The sequence below is a fragment of the Drosophila hydei genome, unplaced genomic scaffold, assembly GCF_003285905.1.
Source record: "Drosophila hydei strain 15085-1641.00,03,60 unplaced genomic scaffold, DhydRS2 tig00000383-arrow-arrow-pilon, whole genome shotgun sequence".
NCBI classification, from domain to species: Eukaryota; Metazoa; Arthropoda; class Insecta; order Diptera; family Drosophilidae; genus Drosophila; species Drosophila hydei.
In genome coordinates this window covers 712,704-735,008 of record NW_022045721.1, presented here as the reverse complement: position 1 = coordinate 735,008, position 22,305 = coordinate 712,704, and the positions used below count along the sequence as shown (strand labels likewise).

The following is a 22,305-nucleotide window of genomic DNA, read 5'->3' as shown; positions in this document are numbered from 1 at the left end:
TCCGCTCTAGAAATTGAGAAATTTAGTAAAACATAAATAAAAAACTAAGAAAATTGTGCACAAAGTACACAATTAAACGTTATTTAAAAACATTTTTTTTTAATATAATAAAAGTTTAATGAAAGTAAAAACGAAAATTAAAATCAAAACAAAAATAATTCTAAAATTTGCAAACTTTATAAAAACTATACCAGGACAAAAATAGAAACACCAAATAAAAATAAATTATATTAAAAATATGATAAAATGCCAAAAGTAACAATGGAAACCCGCAGCAAACACGAATATTTAATTGCTGACCGATAAGTGCTATAGATAAAGTTCGTAAGTCTAAAACTTAACTTTTATTAAATCAAAACTAAGTGAAAGAACAAGACATATAGATAGATATAGAATTACATATAAACATAAATACACATATATCTATAAATACATATATATCTATATATATATATATATATATATATATATACATATATATATATATATATGTATATATATATATGTTTTCAAGGTTAATAAACAGGAATTATCATAAAAAGCAAAACAGCTTAAGAGATATAAACATTTCTTTTACACTTCCCTACGCCCCAATTCCCAATTTTGAAGTTGACCACTTGATAACATTTAAAAAAGTCAATCATTGATAGAATTGTTTGCTTACAAATATGTTTTAATTGTTTTATTTGTAATTTGCGTCTCAAATTCAATTTTCCCTTACACAATTTTACATTTATGTTCTCTTTTTTATTATTATTGTGAAATTGAATTTATTTATAAATAAATCAACTGCAAATAGAGCAACCCAGAAATTTGTATATGTGCGAATAAATATAATTACTCCGTCCGAACATGCATTTTGCGCAGTCTTGTTATTATTTCCCATTTATTTAAACACTCACACATACACACAGACACATATACACATACATTGGCATTAAGTTGTATGGAACTCTACTAATAAATACAAAATAAAACCATGTGAACAGTATTAAAGAACTAACTAAAGCATTTGTTGAAAATGTATATATAGAATCATATATATAAAATTATATATATATATATATATATATATAAATATATATATAGATAAATATACTTAAGCTTGATCCTGGCGAAAAAAAGCAAAAATAATTATTAAACTATTTGAATTGCATGCAATGAATAATTAAATATTAAAAATTAAATAATATTTCACAATATATATTAGCTATAGTTAAGGCAGGGTATCTAAGGTGTTCGGCTAAACTCGTTTAAAAAGCTACGTAAAATGGCAGAAGCGGAGAGTCTACATCTACTTCTATTTGGCGTTGTACATAGCAGTCGCATTTATAAGTATATAAACGCAAATACATAAGTATATATACGCATGTGTATATATATATGTATATATATATATACTTTAAACAACATACTTATCCATACGGCAGAGAAGACTTATAAGAACTAAGCATACCAAAACAAAAGCAAAAACAAATTAAACTGACAGATGTGTAGAATTTAAATTTTTTATCAATAACTTTATCGACTGTTACCATATGCAGAACACGCTAATCAAAACGTAACACGGGCAACTCTAATGAAACTTACCTAGGCTAAGTTAACCAAGAAGATAGAAAATGATAATGTATTTGATTAACAAAAACCAAATAGAATAGAAAGAAAAAAAAGTGTTGAGAAATCCTTCTTTCCCACTCCCTCGCATAGATTGGGCTTAAATTCATTTTAGTTCATGTTCGACGTCTTGTTTTTGGCCTCGTATGCCTAATGCTTTTTATGTTTCTCTTTTTTTGTTTTTTCTTTTTTTTAACTTATTTTCTACTTACTTTTCAAACGCTTTTGTGGCTAACCTTAACTGCTTATCCCTACTGCGCTGCTGCTGCGCTGCTACTGCGCTGCTTTTGCTACGTTTGGCCAATAGTGAACAGCGGCAACACGCACAACTCGTACGCGCCAAGCGTACCCAGCGCCCCACTGCCGGAGTCAGATAGCAACCAGGGTGGCGCAGCTGGTGGATACGGTGGCGGCGGTGCAGGTGGATATGGTAATGGCTTCTCGGCTGGCGGTCATGGTCTCTATCCCACGCTTCCTAACAACAATAACAATGGTGGCGGTGCTGCTGGCTACAATCCGTATGGCTACAATCCACAAGGCGGCTACAATCCACAGGGTGGCTACCAACCACAGGGCGGCTATCAGCCCGCTCCTAGCGGCGGCTATCAGCCAGCTCCTGGCAGCGGCTATCAACCGATGCCCGGCTATACCCCGCCCGCACCTGGCTATGACAATGGTGGCGGTGGTGCCGCCCAGAAGCCTAAGGACAAGCAGGGCGGCGGCTTCTTCTCCAACTTCTTCTCGAATCCGGCGGTGAGTCAAGCTGTTTCCGGTATCATTGCAGGCCAAATAGCCAAGCAGCTACAAGGTGGTGGTGCCAACGGCGGCGGCGGTGCCGCCAATGGAGGCGGTGCAAACGGCTATCAGCCAAGTGGTGGCTATTCGACCAGCGGAGGTGGCGGCTCATCCGGCGGCTCATCCAGTGGCAGTAATCTGCTTGGAGGCCTCCTTGGCTCTGTGCTCTCTGGTGGCGGTGCCAACGGCAATGCCGGCGGTGGTGGTGCCAGCAGCTTCCTGGGCAGCCTGCTCAGCGGTGGCGGCAGCAATGGAGGCGCTAATCAAGGAAGTGGCGGTGGCAGCGGCCTCAGCGAGATCTTCAACTCGAAGAACTTTGGTGGTCTCTTCAGCGAGAATCCTTCCTCGCGCGGTGGCGCCGGCGTCGGCAGCAGCAACGGCTCCAAGGACTATCCCACTCAACCGCCCAACTACTACGGCTAAGGAGCACCGGACGGAACATGTTGAGACCAGCAATATATAGTAAAGTCAGCATGGCACAGTTTTTTAGTAGCTTCCACCAGCTCCCAGCACTATATACTCCTTTATATATATATATAAAATAATAAATATACATAAATGGAGGGTTTTCAATAATAATAATAAAAGAACAATACTAACTGCAGCAACTAACATAAATACATAAGCAAAATGAAAATGCAAATACAAATACAGATACAGATGCAAATACACATACAAATACAAATACAAATACAAATACAAACACAAATACAAATACAAATACAAATACAAATACAAATACAAATACAAATACAAATACAAATACAAATACAAATACAAATACAAAATATCTGTAGATACAGATACTAATACATGTACTCACAAACACACTTATACTATATGAAAGATGATTTCTACAAATACTTGATATTAATGCAAAAATCAAATACGATTCATATTCAGCATTCAACAAATACAAACACGAATCAAAACTGAAACTAATTGTGAAAATCAAAAAAGGAGACAGAAAATCGATTAATTTGTAAATAGAAAAACATAAGAATTGAAAGCCACACAATCAAGCTTTTCCATTTCTTTTGACGAGCATTACCGTTAACTAACAGAAGGTAAGTATTAACATGTAAGAAGCGTCTGGTCGGGGATGCCGGAATAGGAGATGGCACAACAACTTAGATGAACAGATGCAAGTCTAAGGCTGACAACTCAAAACATCAATTATTATTGTATAAATTAGTTCTGAATGCAGTTCTCAAAGAATTCATATTGGGTCCCAGTTACTATTATTTGATATATAGCCATTGTATGGCTCGATAAAATTAACATACTGAATTTGAGTATGTATTGTTTTAGGTCGTCCAGATATGCTTTAAATGTCAACTGTTCGATAAATGAGAATTTGTATGTAAAACTTTAAATCATTAGCAATTGTAATTTATACTATATTGGAGTGTACTACACTTGGTTTGTTCCAATTTTGTTCCAACGCTTAAGACGCCAACGCTGCGGAAATCACATGAAGTTGTATCGTTCGACAAGTAACACAAACACTGTGGTAATATTCTCAGATCTGTCAACAATTCGGGCAAGTTAGTATAGGTTTTCAGCTGGGGACGGCCAGCTCACACACCTCAATCTCCAGAAAATGAAGACGCAGCACCAAGCAACCAGATGCTCTCGGATATTTCCGATATCGCCGAAACATTCCAGATGTCGTAGGTATTTCTCCGGAAATCTGCGGATAAAGGATGTACACATAGTATGTGCAATCAGTATTTACAGTTCGCCCCGCATAGGGGCGACTCGCTCAGAGGTCCCCCATGCAGAAATGCGTTTAGCGATCATGTGCTTCTTGTTAACGAATCCTCCAGTCGATCGTCAGGCTTGCGTTTGCATATGGTTGACTACTTCGTAATCACCACACGGGGGGAGCTCCAGCAAGAAACTAAAGTGCCACTATCCAAACTGTTAGCAAGTCGGCTAGATACGCGCAGAATACAGATTGTGCTTGAAGTATGAAAGGACCATTGATAGGCAACCTCATCCTACCGCTACAGAAGCATGTTCATACCTCTTGACAATACTTGCGCTCCTGTCACGGCATCTTCAGTTCAAACGGCGGCAGAGCGCTGCACTCCACTCCACATGACCATATTCTTTCTTGGAGTCCATGAAGATTCCAAGCAGCTGTTTTGTCGTAAAGTCGGCAGAATTGCTCAAAACTTGTTTCCAAGCGTCCTTGACACTCTCGGGTGTTGCCATTCAAAGCAGCGGTAGTAATCCCTGTCATGTGCTGAGGGATCTCAGATCTCCTTGATCTCCTCGATACCATTAATACGATACGTTTTCCAGTTTCGTCGGAGCACTTTCGCGCAGTTGCGACAGGTTACGATAAGCCTACCATCAGAGCAAAGACACCTATGGCTGGTATCCCTTGTGCAATCACTGCAGCGGCTGTGAACAGTTCCGCAATGAAGCAGCAAGAAGAATGGTATCATCACTCGACGATTTGCCATGCTATGCGTTATTAGACCGCAGCCCAATGCAAGGTCACACATCAAAGTAGACGCTGCCTTGTTGACGATGGTTACGTCAATGTGTACGGCTACATTTAGCAATCGTTTTTATCTATTCGGACACTCAGAAAGCAGCTCACCCTGAGCATAGCTCGCATATCCTGCTGCGTTCGCGTCTGTGCCAAGAATTACTGGTGTGTCGCTGGTCAGAAGCAACGCCGCGACAATATACAAAAGGTACGGCTCAATATCTGTATTTAAATTATATGGAAAATCAGGAAATTGTGCTAAATCTTCCAAGGACGCTAATGCATGGTCCTTACTCTGTGATTAGTGGACCTGTGGGCATGCAGACCATGAATTCAGCAGCCTTTTTTTGACGATCGACAAACATTCACGTTCCACCTGTTAGCCGCAAGCGCGGTCAATTTTGTCGGCATACATCTCCTGGACGTCTGTGAATAGACATAGATAGTCCCGATTCCTGATTCCGAGCTTAATGTTTACAGCTTGGCTCCGATTTAGCTAAACACAAATGTCTATCTTGAATCCTCGCCAGCACCACGCCATAAATAAGGAATGGTTTCTAAGGCGTTTGTAATCATGACGGTGTCTACATGGACATTTTATTTAACTGGACATCTGACATGTCCTTGAAGTAGTTTACGAAGGGTCCTTCCATGAACTCTTTAAGTGAGATCTCCGTGATTACATCGAACACCGTTTAGCTGAATCACCAGGCCAACTTCGCCAAGCTTCTTGTTCTGCCTGACGCGGCCGATTCGCCGACGGCGTGCCAATCACGGATCCACCACGTTTTAGCTAACAAAAACAGTAAACAACGCGCTAACACAGACGGTCAATATGTTGACATGTTATATATATATTGTTATATATATATATATATATATATATATATATATATACATACGCCTTCTTCTGCCTTAAACAAACATTTACATACAACAATTACTCCTTAATTTAAGATTTTAATCCACTTATGATATGAAAACTAATTTTAAGTACTATGAATATGAACATTAAAAGCCTGAATTTTAATTTCCTCTTAATTACTGTACCGTGACTTAATGGATGTAAATCATAGTGCTAGCGTAGATATACTGCTCAGTGGCTGGACGTATAGTACGAACCAAATTCAGACTCTAATTAATATTAGATTATAGATATATATGATATTTGTGATTATATACACATATTTTTCTCTGAAAACTGGAGAGAGAGACTCCTAGCGAGAGGACAAATATCTCAATGAAACGGTTCACATTGAGGCTAAAAATCTGTTTCCCTGCTTTTAAAATACGAGTATTTGGTATATGAATAATAAAACTATATAAATATAGAAAGTAGATATAATTAATATTTATTTATATATTTTATATATATTTATAATATAATGCTTACATATATATGTCGACTTGTCTGAATATTTGTAAAAGGCATCGTCTCGAGTGCTTTCGATCTGAGCTGTATAGCAAAACTAGCAGCCGACTCGACACTTGTTGTTGTTCTGTTCCAGTGGCTGGCAGTGGGTAATACGCACACACTCGAGCTGGTACTGTTGAGGTTGTACAATATATAATACGCTAAGATCCTCTACCTAGAAGTTGGCAACGGCAACGAGATGGCCATTTGGCTTTGGTTAACCGACAACCGTTTTGTAATTTATTTAAGTAATAAAATAAATATACGAGTATGTACATTGGCAAAGCCAGAGACAGGGATATGCAGAGGCAAAAGGTGGAGCACCTGGCTGGAGTGCCCCAGGAGTAGAAGCAGCTACCAGGAACACGAGCTCAGCGCCAGCTGTGACTGGGACACACACACACACAACCACTATCACATGTGTGAATGTGTATGGTTGCGGACTGTACATTAAGTGAGCGCTCTGCTTCTACTGGATAGTGCAATAGCATTGTTGTTGTTGGCGCTGCTATTGTTGCTGTTGTTGCCAGCGAAAGTGCGCTTGAAGTGCACGGAGCACCTACTTGGCCAAAGTGAATTTAGTGTCAAGTGCAGGAAAATGTGAAAAGCAGCTACGAGTTAGTTTTTCATATTTAAGCAGCACTCGACGCGACAACAACAAAAACAACGCCGAGGTTGACGCTGACGGTGGCAAACGCTTGCCCCAATCTTCTACCTTCGAACGTTACATTCCACATCTACATAGACATAGCCGTTGTTGGGGGTCTGCCTAGTGTGGCTGTTGGCACTTGGGCGCCGTCTGTATGTTACATGGCAAGGCGAGGGCCAGCCGACGGCCAGGCGGAGGCAGCCTGGCTGCAAAACAATGACGTGCCGCATTTAGAAGCTAACGGCAAAGCCGGAGCTGAAGCGTTGCGTCGTGTCGCGTCGTGGCCTGTTCCACACCGCGTGGCCATCGTCGGATGTCGTTGACTTTTGAAGTCGCATTAGGCGAATGGGCTGACAGCAGGAGCAGTGGGAGGAAACGTGAAGTGAAGAGGCAGCCTGCAATGATTGGAACGAGATGCGCATAAAAATACATGTAAGAGGCTTTCAGCTTATTGTTTGGCACAGTCGCTGTCGCGTTTTGTGATTGTACACACAAGCATCCTCACCCCCTATCCCTTATTCCACACCTCTCCTACCTCGACCCTTGCCACATGGTTCATCGGCTTAATTTTATTGATATTACGCGTACTTGTCGCAGCCCAGGTCGACACGCCTCCACTCACCCAACACTGATGCGGCTGCTCCTTGTGGCAGCGTATTAATTTTTATGCGAGCGACAATTTTTATAAACACCCAAAGCATCTAAAGAAGCTGGAGAACCAGTAGAACCAGCAGGCTTTGCTTTTATGTACATTTCGGCAGATTCAAGACAATTACATGCCATAATCTTTTACGAGTCAAAAACGCAAACAGGATCGGAGCAACTGCGTAGCTCGAAAGCCGACGTAAGCTCAGGAGCTCTGAAGCTCTGGGACTTTAACAAATGCGCCATTTGGACATTCACTTAACAATTTTGATTGGAATTAGTATTGGGACCTGTGCCGAAAGTTGAGCTCAAATTTCCTATCAAATCTTCTCGTTGCCATTTGAAAACAATTTCCGAAGCCAGCATGAGAAATAATATAAATAAAAAATAAATCAATGGTCTCTTACCTTACCCCATTAGAATTTCATGTGTTCAGAGTATAGTAAGTATTTATATTTATATTATATATTATTTATATCTAGGCCGATCTTGGTCAGTTAGAGCCAAACTACTTTGAATTCAAATATGGGTTTTCCTATATGAAAAACTTGGATGATTGCAACAGCATATAACCATATTCTCATATAGCCAAGAGTGTAATAGAATCTGAATCTAGGCACTCTAGGTTAATATTTGAGGAATAGTGGATGTGTGTGAACATCATTCATTGAAAGTTCTACTTCCTACTTGTTAGAATTGTATTTTTTAATGTCAAATATATATACGCAAAAACATTTTTTTTCGAAGCTATTGACGACGGAATTATAACAGGTAAAAGGAGGGGTGGCAGACCACATATATATATATATATATACTCTTGATCATGATCAGCCCCCGAGTCGATTCAGTTCGCCATCTACATGTCTACATGTTTCGAACTCAGAACCTCTAAGAGGCTTGATAGCTTCACTAAATGTTGCATTAAGATTCCTTTTTATGTTCTGATCGGCGTGGCAGATCCCATAAAGTATATATATTTTTGACCAGGACGACAAGCCGAGTCGAGCCCTGTCCGTCTGTCTGTCCGTCCGCCTGTCCGTATGAGTGAACGCGTCGATCACATCATCTATAACAGCTAGAGACTTTTTTGTAGGACCGTGTAAAGCACGCACATCTCAAGTTTGTCAAATATTCTATAACTATTCCCGTTATTATTATCGATTAAAAACATAATCGAAATGCAGTTCTTAAATTATACCTCGTACGGCTTAAAAGCTCGAATCTCCAAATTATTTATTTATGTTTATATATATTTTCTAAAATTTTGAGTTATATTTACTGGCCCCAAATTTCCCCATATTCTTTAAATTTAACTTCTTTTAGAAATAGGGCAATAGATAAAGGAGTTTGCATTTCTTGTAATCCAATAAAATATGTAGATCCTACGCTGAAAATTTCATTGAAATCCATTAAATAAAACAGAAGTTATTAATTCGTTATTATTTGGCCAATTTGCAAAAGCACGTGCCAAGTGTAGACATTTTTCCTATACGTGTGCACATACAGATTCAAATGCGTGTATTTTTTTCTATTCGAAGAATCGAAATTGCGGTTGAATTATCAGATGGTACTTAAGTTCAAGCTTGCAATTCCCTTTACAAGTGGTGCAGTGGCGCTGTTGGTAGAGTCGCCGCTCATTGAGTACGAGCGCTAAGTTCTTGGTAGAGTTGATGCGCGTTGCATAGGCAACGTTGGTTCGATTCTCTATGTCGCACTCTAGGTTTTTAGGTGTTTTTTTTAATACTCGATACAAACTACTGAAGATATTAAAAAATATGGGCCTGGGATCAGGGTATCTTCTAGTCGGGCACCCCAACTAGAGCTTTCTTACTTGTTAGAACTAAAGTCTTTAAATTTTGCATTTAGTTTCACAAAACTCCTGAATATAAATTCCGTTTTAAATACAGTGATTCTGTTTATTATCAATATTGCAAAAACAAAAAGCTTGATCATTTGGCAAAACCACGCTTAGAGCAAAGCCAAGCGAATGCATTTTCTCAATGTTTCTGCTCACATTTATTCAAACGCGGATATTATTCGTCTTACAATTTCATCAAAAGAATCGCAATTGATTGACTGAATTGTGTTTCAAAGGCAGAGCGGAGAGTGTGGTCTATGAGGAGTAGGTGTGATACCTATGTATTTTCTATGTACATACATACACATATGCACGTGCATGTATATGCAATTTTGGCCTCTTCTGTAGGTAAGCATAGATACAAGTGGAGTGTGTAATAAGACGCAGACTGGCCGGCTACTAAGTATTTCCTAAGCAAGCGCTCTTGACTAGGGGCACACTAAAGAGCAAAGTATAGAAAGTCACTAGATAAACTCGATAGTGCAGTATTTGAGCACATGCTTAAAAAATCGATAAAATGTAGCGATTGAAACAGTTAACAAGATTTGTCATTTGATTAAAAGTTGTTTTATGACTTGTCGAAATAATAAACTCTAAGGCATACTTGAGCCGTTTGTGGTTTGTGGCAATTGCCATATGATATTATGTAAGAATTTTAAACAAAAGACATTGCTCTCCATAGCACTTCAAGCTAGTAGCAAATGTGATTCGTGCCCAACACAGTTTAGCTAATTGCATAATAATGGGATATATATCTACATCTCTCGCTAGGTGTATGTTATAGGAGCAGAACTACTGAATTTCTTGACTATTCTGCAATCTCTGAAAGACAAAGAACTAAGTGTATATGTGCTTAAAGTTTCCGTTGTTATACTGTGTTGTCCAAGCTTTGTTTGCTTGGGATTTAAAACTATATCTGAATGCTGTTATTTTCGGGATCAGGCGGGACACGACTTCGGTTTTGATTCAAGTAACTAGCGGATGGTTACGATGGGTGGCTTTGGTGGGCGTGTCAAATAATTTCAGCAACAACAACAAACGACAACATGTGTAAGTTGTTGTTGCTGTTGTTGTTAATGTTGTTGTTATTGTTTTTGTTGTTGTAAATGCTGCTGGGCAATAAAAGCGTTACAACTTAATTAATTAAGTGCAAATAATAAAAACGACCAAGCGGCACGAACTGCTCGGACCTAAGAGAACAACAGCAACAGCGAAAAAAAGTAACACCAACAACAACAATGTAAGCCTTGACAGCAATAGCAAAAGAACAAAAAACTAATTTAGTTTAATGTGCAATTTTCGTGGCTGCAAAGTTTAGCCTCTGTATTTCCGGTGATTGCGGCGCCCCCCTGTACGTGTTTATGTGTGCGTGTCTGTGTCTGTATGTGTGTGACTAATCTGTGCATTGACATTTGCGGCGATTAATGAACGCTGGCAAAGCAAAATATCTTTAATATGCGTCCCATTAAGCAGTAACCTGCCACGTTGGTTCTATTTAGTCAACTAAGCCAAGCGACGCACAAAAAAGGGGAAAACTATTGCCTACTTCTGTGGGCCGCATGCCAAAATAAGTTTGTCCGGTCAAATGGTGCCCATTGTCCAGTGCAGAACTACAAGCGCATGTGTCGCTGTCGCTTGTTAACATGCGTTTGGCGCGTGAGACAAATAAATCAAGGGCAATAGACAACTAGGCCCAACTCCCGCACCAACTGCGCCCCCATCGCCATTAAAAAGGGCCAGTTACAACTAGAACAGCAACGACCATTCATTTCCTCTAAAGAGCTGCTGCACAGCATTTGCTAAATTTTGCACAACAAACTGCCTTTCATGCCCACATATAACCAACTCATATCGTTGCAGCCCACTGCCGTTGAAGGCTTTGCCCAGATTTCAGTCGCTGCTGCACGTAAATTTAGTTGGATGCCAGCGACACGTGGAAAAGGAGCATCCGCAATAGCAGCTGCTGCTCCGCGAGCATAACATTTGCGCCGCATTGCAAAGTCGCACGCAACATCTTTTGCAACCTACGCCACAACATCCAGGCGACAAAGTGAAGCTTTCTATCGTTAAATATTTTATAACGCAAGAGCAGTTTGAACAGAGTTTGCCGCAGTGGATTACATCGCATGGGGGTTAGAGATAAGCTAGGCTTCAAAAGTATCCAAAGAGTGTGGCCAAAGCGAAATCTATAGAAAAACTATATATTTAGAGTTTACTTCTAATTTCAGTTGATTACAAAGCTACGCTTGCGTTTCACCAACTGTCATTTGTCATGTTTTCAGTAAATTTCAGCAAAAAAATAAATATTCGTTCTCTCACTTTATAAATTGTAGGTGCATACACACAGCATCTCTTGAGCCGAAATTCAACTCGAATTTAGCTACATAATTGGCAAGAGTAAGTCACTAACAACTAATGGGGTTAATTGCAGCATTTGTGTTCCAAAATGAAGCACTTCATGCCTTAAATTGGCAAATGGCTCCCGGTATGGTACAAGCGCTGCCAGCTCCAAGACATTGAAAAATATGTTTTTTTTTTGATTTGACATGCTCTCAAAAAGCATATATAAATTTTGGTATAAATTTGGTGTGTTAACTACCAAAATAGACTTAGATTTATTCGTCTTATCTTTATGATTCCAAATATCAAGGTTCTAGCTTCAAAAGCGGCGAAATACCCTGAGTGCTTACGGACAGACGGACGGACAGAAAGACGGCCATTGCACAAAGCCAATATACTCATTTCACTCCATGAATGAGTAAAATAAGAGAAATTACAAGATAGCTTAGTGAAAATTTGTAAGGTGCGCGAGATGCGTGAGACTGTATTTATGTGTGTGTGTGAGAATGTGTGCAAAGTAAATGATTATATGTATATGTGTGTGCGAGGCAAAAGTTTTAACTCTTAGTACACAACTTACCTCAACTTTTGCTGTTGTAAAAATTTGTCAAGTTTTGGGCTCGTTGCCTGTGACTTTGTCATGCGTTTTCCGGTTAGCGTCCTGCTGGCGACCTGTGCCTCGCCATGGCGAGTAGTTCAATTTCAAAGAGTCGGCTATGCTGAAACTTTGTGTTACAGTTGCAACAAAGTTGGCTGGCGTAATTGATGCACTTAAAGGAGCTGCAATGCAAAAGGAGTAAAGGCGGAACTTATTTTCGTGTCTATTCGGAGACGCACGTTTTGCAGGTGATAAATTTCGCAAAGGTATTTTAATTGATTTCAAGCCATTGACAATTTTCATGCAACTTAACAAGGTCGATAGACCCAGGCCCAATTGTGAGTCGTGAGAAAATTGCGATATGTGAGTTTTCAATTAAAAATTTAGAGAGGAGCGAACTTTTGTTGTCATTGTAGCCAAAAAGCAGCAGAAGTTGTGTGTTGCATTTGACAGAGCCAGAAAGGAGGAGGACGTGGCCAGCAGGGCTTACAGGGGCTGGGAACGACATGACTAGGGCTATGTGTATGTGTGTGTGGCACGAAGGCTGCAACTCAAATACCCAAATTCGAAAAGACAAACGCCGAAACTACGACAAATGGACAGACGGACAGATGTGGCGTAGAGGTGTAGCCGGGGTGGAGCACATGAATAAATTTCCAAGCAACAGAAATGTTGAACCGAGCGAGTTTTGCTTTGTTTTGGCGCCTCAGCTTATGCAACATAAAATGATCAGGACAACGGCAGCAGTTGCAACAGTCGTTGCTGCATGCGGTTTGCGGTGGCATTTTACTTGCTGCATAGTTTGCCAGCTAGCGGACGACTTGCGCCTGAGTTCAAGCTGCAGCTTCGCTCAACTTGCGCTACAAAACCCACAAAAATAAAGCAAAGACGACGACGATGACAAAGCATGGCAACAATGCATAACTTTTTGCAGCTCCCAAATGTAAGTGTGTCTGTGTATCCGTGTGTGTGTGCGAAAAATTAGAGCCGCAAATCATTTTGAGAACAATGCATATGCCATGTCATATTTGAAGCAGCAAAATGGATAGAGACTTGCCTCCCAATACAACCCACACACCACCCGCCTACAACTCCAAATTATAGGAATTCACTTGCAAACAGAAATTTAAACTGCCAGCGCACACAGCAACTCGATCTTCTTTAATTTTCTCTAAAAAGTGATAACGCGTATTGATTTTGTATTTGGTTAGATTTAATCGAATATGATATGTCCTCCTAAACTTGTTTTTATATATTGAAGCATTGATTAGTTGATTGGTGACCAAGGGTGACCGTTCTTTTGCTAAGCGACTGCGGAGAGAATTCGCTCGACCAAAGAGGTTCAACTACTGAAAGCTCGTCTCTTCAAGCATAAACTCATTTGAACAGCTTTCTTATTACCTCTTTATTCCACACGCCTGATTCTTTCTTTTCTGTCTCTCGATTTCTTCTGTACTCAGGCCTGTTCAAGCTCAGTATGCTACTATTTACCATCTCTCTATGACAATTCTTTCAGAAAGTCAAAGTCATTTATATTGGCCGGCTATACACATAAATAATAGAAAGACCTGGAATTGCCGCTATTAGTAACAGTTTTAAGAAAAACTCCAGGCAACCCCTTAAGGAAGCTTGTGAAATAAGATAAGGATTAAAGTATTAGCTAGTGTCATAGCCTAGACGCTTTAGGCACCCAACATAAGACCCTTCCAATGGGTCCCGACTCTAATGCTAGCTTTCAGTATCAGGTATTGACACACCTCATCGCTACAGTATAAACATTTAATTTATTGTCCTAAAAGTTAATTAAATAATTAATTTGTTATTGATTTTATTTTTTGTTATTTGCACCAAATTTTTTATTATTCCTTTTTTCATAGGGAGATTGCAATTGTGAGGTAGAGCTTGCCAGATAACTGAATGCCAGAGACATTTGTCTTTAACAATTGCGAGCACCATTAAATTGTAACAGTTATATTATTGATTTAAGGAAAAGGAAAAATAGCTTCTTTTCCTATTTAATTTAATTATATATATGCAAATACATACTTTCGAGAATTGCATTTAGCGACATATTTACTTTTCCATATTGATATACAGCATTAAATAATCAGTCATTCACAGAACGTATATGAGTAGCAGACAATAATAAGCTTAATAAGCTTAAGGAGCGTCATTCTCACCTCCTTGAATCGTAATGTATTTATGTTGATTATGTGATTTGTATATGCAATTCGGCAATCTTAATCGATATCGTATACGCCCACGCCCACAATCAACCACAGGCCCAGCCCCAGCGTCTAGCCAACATGTGTCACTGACTTCTGAATTCGGAGTGTTTATAATCCTCATTTACCAGTTGTGTATAAGCAGTTCTCGGCCTATTCACCTCTTGCCTTGGCCACGGAGGTCGCATTATGTGTACATAAATATGGCACATATATACACACACACACATATATATATTTACAGGTCTATGTAAATGGCGACTCGGTAGCACCGCCTCGCGCAGCCCAAAGCCCACTTCACGTTGCCTTGTTTGCAATTTAATATTCATTTTGAAAAGCCCATCTACATTTGCGCTTTTGTGGCACCTTTGCATGTGCTTTGCCTCTTTTCATTCGCTTTTTTTGTGCTCACACAACCGGCAATGGCAATGGCTACCACGCTGGGACTTGGACGCGCCATATTAGGCATCAGTAATCTAAGCAAAGCCTCTACTTTTGTTGGACTTAATTCAACCGCAAGGTAACCAACAGCGAACAACGGACAACCAACAACCGACAACCAGTTGCCAGCTGCAGTTCATTGTACAAGTGCAACTCGAGTTAGAGGAATGTCGAGAGTGTCCAGCTGACAACAGTTGGTCGTTGTCGAAAATATGCAGCTGTTGATTTATAGACACAATGACGTCCTGAATTTGAGTGAAGGCCAGCATCAACAAGCTGCTTTCAGACAGTTTCCCCTGGCAACCATGGCAGCTCTCTGATATGCCACGGGCAGCTGCTGATGACTGTTGCTGCTGCAACAATACCCACTCCAACCCACTCGCACCTCCTTTCGTTTGCATTTAGTTGGCATTCGGTGTCATCAGTGCTACATGCGCCGGTGGTGTAGTGGCGAGCATGGTTGTATCCCAAGCAGCTGATCCGGGTTCGATTCCCGGCCGGCGCACGGCCATGTGTGTTCAACAGGAATACGCATTTTTTTATTAACTTTAAATTCCCTCATTGAGTACCAATTTCGTATCTGGTTTTTCTTTACCGTTTTATTTCGAGAACGAACTGGTCTTAATTCGCTTAAAATTATGACATTACATCATTGGTAGTTGATTCAAGCTCTTTATCTTGAAAATCAATTAATATCTTAGCCAAAGTTATACCACAGTCTTGAGAGCACATTAATAAATTAAATGAAAATTAAATAATCAATCTAGTTGTTTTTCTTAGATAAAGCCTGGCCTACAAGTTTACCTAAAGGCTAAATTGTGCTTCTATCACGAAATGTTAATTGAAGCTTCCAGCGTAAATTATAAGATTATACAAAGCTGAGAAAAATCATAAAGCTATAACATTTAATACTTACAGCGAGTTACTTTCGCCAGTAGGCATATGGCAGCCCTCGTACACAGTTCACAACGGGCCAAAGGCCCAAAAGGTTAACAGGAACTGGTCCGTGCCCAGTAGTTGCTCGCATTTCAAAGGCTCACACAAAGTGGCGACCAGCGGAAGCTACTAAAGCACTGACCCGTTCCCGATGCCAGCGCCGTAAAGTACAGAAGGACAGGAGGACATACGCTATGCAGTGAATGCAACGTCCTGGCATTAATGCAAACGAAAGCAACGCAACCAAAGGTGGCCATTCAAAAAATAGCTGTCGCAAAAATATAAAAAATGAACAGAACTTTGAATTAGAATGTGAATGCGAATTTATGTGAGTTTATTTTGGCTAAGCTATTGATATCACTGTTAAAAGTGGAGCCAACAATCTACACCTGCAATTGTTCAGGTGAGCTCAATTCAGGTCCCGGCTGCTTCGTTGTTCAATGTCCATTTAGACGTGCTGACGGCTGAGCTCGCGCCGTAATCGTTGGCCGTATGTGTGCGCGCAGAGGCGAAAAGAGTCTAGGAATCGATCCATACACATATGGATGCAGCTCTCCTCCGATCCACTTAAGTGTTCACGAGGCTTGGTTACGCACTTTTCAAAGCATTTGCAGGTGACTGTGGCTAGCAGCTCCTGGACATTGGCCAGCGCAATTTGTTGCTTCATCTGACGCATCAGCTCCTTCGAGTCCCCATCGGATATGCGATCCATGCCCTTTTCCCAAGTCTTGTTTTACGTTCGCTCGCTCACTTTTTATGTCTCCCCCTCACTATCTTTTCCTTTTCCTTGCTCTTTCTCTTTCTCTCTTTCTATTTGTCTCTCCGTCCTTCTCTCTCTTTCTCTTTCCCTCTTTCCTTCTTTCTCTTCCTTTTTCTCTCTTTCCCTCTCCCTCTCCCTCTATCTATCTCCCACTTTATCTCTCTATCTCGCCGAAGACCTTACGTAACTAAAAATTTTTTGCGTGGCTCCAGACTCGAACCGATTTCGAAAATATACCAACTTAAATTTAAATAAACACTTTATCCAAAGGCAACTTTATAATATCGAACTAATATGAGAGTTGTTTCCAAAATTTGAACAATGCTACTGTTGCTGCTATGCTCATGACTGGCTCTGCCTTTGCTGTTGCGTCTGCTGCTCGAGGCCCTCCTTCAGTTCAGCCTGCAGACGATTGCCTAAGGCACGCGCCACCAGAGTGTAGGAGTCCATATAACGATCCATGCACAAAGAGATGCACATACGCTGGCGGCTGTCCAAGGAATCCTCTGGTTTCGGTACGCACTTATGAAAGCAATGGATCGACAGCCTGCTCAGCATCTTCTGCATTGTTTCCAGCGTTGACGCCTTCTTGATTTTACTCTTCAGCTCGTCGGTCCGATTCCGATTAAGGCGCATCGGCTCATTTCCTAGCAGATTAACCATCCTCTCTCTGTCTATAGGTTAAAAAAAAACAAATTTGGCTTGTTGACTACAAATTTGTGAAATATATCAAGGCTAACTTTTAACTTTACAAATGAAAGTCAGTGCTCGACTTCCTGGTATGTAGGTTAATGTGTCAATAATTTGGAAATATAGTGTATAAGCATAGCTTTTACTTATAGCATCAATAATACTTAGAGGTGGGTCGAAAGATAAACAGGAACTGTAGGTTAACATTATGGAATAGACTCTGATATATGGTAAATAATAAATATGAAAAGTTCTCAAAAACCGGTCGATCAGCAGGAGCGCGTACGCAGTAAAGTATTTCCATGAATGAGATCTTATTTCGCCGATCTTTTTCTTTGGATATTAATGTCATCTTGTTTATTTATTTTATCACAAGTATTTAATATGTTAGTTTGTTCTCTATGCTAACCTTTCATGCTCTACTCTGCTCAACTGCTTTCTCAACTTGTATTTTAAAGCCGCTCTATGTAATTTCTACATCATATCTATTTCTCTTTTGAATTCAACGAAATATTTCATATTGAAATGGATATATAGATTTTTGGTATTGTATGTTTAGTTTTTGCTCATTCTATGTTTAATTTTTGGTAAGTAAACGATGTCTGTTTCCAAGATATCTTAAGCTTCACATACATAGGGAGCATAAGTAGTAACTATATTTGGGCTTTGGATCTTTAAGATAATTGTATCTTATTATTGCAAAACGGATGCACTTTCCGCAACATATTTACTTTAAAGATGTTTGTTAGGCTGTTAGTCAAGTGCGAACCCTTCAAAGTTTGTAGCACATACGTATGTACTATGTTAAATAAAGCTATACGTAAGCCCATTAGATAGAATTGCGTCTTTTTGGGTGCATTGACCTTTCAAATTCTAATTAAGTCACCCAGATAAGTCGCCTTCCTGCCAGATGCTTAGCTGCAACTGGCTTGGAGGTAAGCTGTCCAGAACCTGATAAATGCACTGGCAAAGTCCCCTGTGCTTACTTCGGAGTTCGCAGTAGCTGACAGTTGATCAGGGAACTTCTGCTGACTGTCTGCTCTTTAAGCTTTCGCCGAATCACCAGGCCTCTTTCAGTGCTTGGCTAAAATATGTTTTAAGACGCACTCCTCTAGGAATTTCAGATGCCTACTATCACGTTTTATATTGATATTTAAAAATGAAAGAACAACAAGAACTACATGTAACCAACGAGGAAAACTAACAATCAACAAGAACTAACAACAAATGTCTGAACAAATTTCTGCGCATTTCCCATTTTCGAACACCGTTCGCTTCGTACGTGCCACGAGCGTCGAGAGGGGAGTGGAGAATGGAATTGTGGGTCGGTGGGTAGCTGGGACGGTAGAGCAGTTGAGCGCCTAACACATTGACAGGCGGATGCAGACGGCCACGTAGCAATGGAAATATCATCGGCAACGCCAAAGCCAGCAACACGACACGGAAATTGCAATTGAGTGCAAATTGTTGGATTTGGGAGCTGGTGGCTAATGCGGGAGCCATAACATCAAAGCACGTGAAGAACTTTTCAGCCTGAGTAGGTCAACAGATAGATGCTTTGTTTGGCTTAACCAATGCTGGGCCAATGCCTAAATATTTCATAAGTTGCAGCCAGTAACTCGAGCAGTGAATAAATAAATCTGGTCGAGGCTTTCGTGTCTGGGACAGTTGAGGATTGTACATAGGCCCGACAGAGCTGACAGCTTTAAGAGGAATGTCCGCCTTTCGCATACGGTAAGCAAAACATCATAAGGATAGGCGGTGCGCAACGCGCGCGCCACTTTCTACGCCCACGTACCCTGCATTGGCTTTGTTTGCTCGCGACTTTAATCTTGCCGACGCGAAGCAACGTGTCGATTGTCACGTTCGGGTGCGATTTTTATCGCGCACAAATAGCTCGAAAGCCAACTTGAACTCAACGTGGTCGAAAAGCCGGCAATAATCCTTCGCTCATATTTAAAGCAATAAATAATACAGGCAAACAACAAAATTTTCACGAAAGTCTTCCGCAAATGCAAGTGGAATTTTTATGGTTCCCAACCGCTCTTTGCCATCATACACAATTAAATATGTGGGTGATAAAGCGCAGTGAAACTCTATCAAAACTGTACTCAGTTAATCAATCGGATATGACTGTTAACGCTGACACAAAAACCACAGACCACATCATAGAAATATTGCCCGACCATTGTCCCATACAAATGTATTTTTGAAGCTTAGCTTGAAGACCACAAGTGCTAGAGGCATCATTCTGTGATACAGACAGAAATTGCGAATAAGTCAAAACAGTGGAAGACATAGGATATCCGCTGATGTCTTTGTGTAAGACTAAAACTCTGCAACTGTGGATCAGGGTATGTGCTGGTCAATCACACTGATTGTCTCCTTACAATCTTTTGAAAATCATTTATGTAAATGTGCTAACGATTTGCTAGACTTAAGTGTTTAAATATTTATGGTTACATAAGCCAAGCATATTCAATTGCTATTGCGTTTCTTTTCGATTAAATATAAATTGCATATCAAAGTGAACAAGGCCTTTATCCCAGGTGATTTTGAATATATTTATTGCAATCGTGGACAAAGTCACAAATTAAATGAAAGTTCAACAGCAAGCAAATATTTGCCATTTGTTTAAATATAAATATTAGAACTGAGAAAACTCACAGCAAACATAATTATGAAACCGTTACTTTTACAATTGCATTCACCTAGCCGAAGTTGCTTATCTCTGTCAATACAACATATTTATTAAATGTAAAACCAAAAAACAAGAAACGTCTTTGCTGTCAAAATGCTGAATGATAAAAAAGCTTTTAATAAATATCATATCCAGAGCATTCATGTACACGATTGATGAACTATAGCATATCCTTTTTTGTGACTTGCAAAATATATAAATTGAGCATACTACAAAACAAGAGCTTTTTAATAAATCTTTAGGTAGTGTTGGAGCTGGAATGTGAGTCATATAGATAGAGAGAGAGGGAGAGAAATAGAGTGTGAGAGAAGGAGAGAGAGATGCTGCAATAACTGTAAACGACAAAGAAATACTCGCATTAAATACTTTGATAAAAATCTGTTTAAAAGTCCCCAAAAGAGGCTCTGCACAGTTTAACCGAACTGAAATTAAAGTGAAGTGAAGCGAAGCGGGACGAAGGAGATGAAAGTAAACAGAGCCAGCAGCACAGTCGCGGCAGAGTGTTGCCCGGGACATTCATTCTAACGCACTGACTCAGACACATACCGTACGTCATTTATGCGGGCCTACGAATACACATACACATACACACATATACACACTTACACATTCACACACAGACATATGCACACAGCATGAAAGCTCAGGTAAATAGGCTGCACTTTAAAGAAAACACACAACAAGAGCCCTAAACCTGGTTGTGCAGTGTACACTACTCTAGGCATGGCTGGGCAGGACATGACACCCAACCGGAAACCCAAACTCTATGTGTGCCGAAATTTCATCAGGTATAGATAGGCATTTTGCTATAAACCTACATATTTGCCGTTTATTTCATCATCCACCACAGTTGTGTGTGTGTGAGTGTGTTGGTCGCTTGTCTGCATGTCTGTAAATGTCACGGGCAAGCACACATGGAAAAATATTTTAATAACTACTCGTCCTCCATTTGCCGACCAAATGTTTTCATTAGCCAACAAAAAGAGCAGCAGGACATATAAGCTAGCCAAAAGCGAAAGAGCGACACATACAAAAGCAGAAAAAAGAGAGAGAGAAATAATAATATCCATCGATTGTGTGCTGAAAGTGTTTGCGGTACATATACTCTGTACAATTGCATTCAACGACAAAGGCTATATTTGTTAAAGCAGATTTCTATCTTTGAACTAAATGAGAAGCGCCAGGATTTTCGGATTGTCTCGGAGACTTGAAATTTGGAATACGAAATACTCTCCTAGACTTCGAGCGTTACCAGATTGATCTTTTTAAATAGCGAATACCTTAATGCGAAAGCAAAGTTTATAAGGAAAACATACATAATATGAGTCGTGGTAATGCGCTTACTTTCGAGGAAAAAGGCAAAATATTGGCGTACCATGACTGCAAATTGACAACTAGAGAAATAGCAACAAAAATTTCTAGAAGTCAGTCTGTTGCCAGTCATTTCTTACGTGATCCATCGAATTGCGGGGAAAATATGAAAAAACCCTCCTATAAAGCACTTACTGCTTCCGAAGAGCGAAGAATACTCCGAGAAGCATCCAACTCTAGATGATCTGCAGCCAAAATTCACCAAAATATGTGAGTGAATGCAAGTGTAGCTACCGTAAAACGAGTTATCCAGAAAGCTAAACACCTTAAAATATTGAAAATAAAGAAAAAACCACCACTTATCGATATTCTTAAGGAATCTCACTGTCTGTTTGCGCGGAGCCACATGACTTGGACTACTGAGTGATTTTGTCTTTGGGCATTTGGCACTATTGAGCTGTTTGCTTAAAATTATGTTTCAGATTTTATCATATTGAATGTTATAACTAGTTAAATCGGACTTCACAGTTTTTAGATTTATCTTCGATTAGGAAAACTTAAGTTAAGCCCGTTTAAGCCTAGCTGCAATTTAAACTGCCCAGCTTAAGCCACATCATCATCATCATCTTATTCCTCATAGCAATCATTATCGTTAACCTATTCATCATCTGCTTACTTTTCATTATGGTCATTACCATCGTAATCATGAAGCGAGAAGCAGTCGAAAGTCCGAACAACATTGTTAATATTTTTAAAGCGATTTTCCTGTCCTTTACGCAGCTGTGCTCGTTGAAAGCACAAACAAATGTCCGGGACAGTAGCACG

The 22,305-nt window shown here is 39.9% G+C and overlaps 3 protein-coding genes and 1 non-coding gene across 4 annotated transcripts in view; 2 read left to right on the top strand and 2 right to left on the bottom strand.

The window, feature by feature from the left end:
* LOC111598165 (glycine-rich cell wall structural protein 1.0) overlaps positions 1–3,083 on the top strand; it is a 41,989-nt gene extending 38,906 nt beyond the window's left edge. Inside the window, exon 4 of the mRNA XM_023313257.2 lies at positions 1,922–3,083. Within this exon, the coding sequence (XP_023169025.2) occupies positions 1,922–2,832 (911 nt within the window). The 3' untranslated portion in view covers positions 2,833–3,083. The remainder of the gene's footprint in view (positions 1–1,921) is intronic.
* Positions 3,084–15,515: 12,432 nt separating this feature from the next.
* Trnag-ccc lies at positions 15,516–15,587 on the top strand. Its single transcript has one exon. It is a non-coding gene; the product is annotated as a tRNA-Gly (tRNA).
* Positions 15,588–16,340: 753 nt separating this feature from the next.
* On the bottom strand, positions 16,341–16,841 carry LOC111598391 (mitochondrial import inner membrane translocase subunit Tim13-like). Its single transcript, XM_023313609.2, has one exon. The coding sequence runs from the start codon at positions 16,728–16,730 to the stop codon at positions 16,467–16,469; it is 264 nt and encodes an 87-aa protein (XP_023169377.1). The 5' UTR covers positions 16,731–16,841; the 3' UTR covers positions 16,341–16,466.
* A 56-nt stretch (positions 16,842–16,897) lies between these two features.
* Positions 16,898–17,546, bottom strand: LOC111598384 (mitochondrial import inner membrane translocase subunit Tim13-like). The gene has a single exon (XM_023313597.2). The coding sequence runs from the start codon at positions 17,439–17,441 to the stop codon at positions 17,121–17,123; it is 321 nt and encodes a 106-aa protein (XP_023169365.1). The 5' UTR covers positions 17,442–17,546; the 3' UTR covers positions 16,898–17,120.
* Between the last annotated feature and the right edge of the window lie 4,759 nt (positions 17,547–22,305).

What these genes read in the sequence shown, in the direction of transcription:
- LOC111598391 (XM_023313609.2), bottom strand. Translation starts at nt 16,730, where the DNA reads ATGGATCGCATATCCGATGGGGACTCGAAGGAGCTGATGCGTCAGATG.
- LOC111598384 (XM_023313597.2), bottom strand. Translation starts at nt 17,441, where the DNA reads ATGGTTAATCTGCTAGGAAATGAGCCGATGCGCCTTAATCGGAATCGG.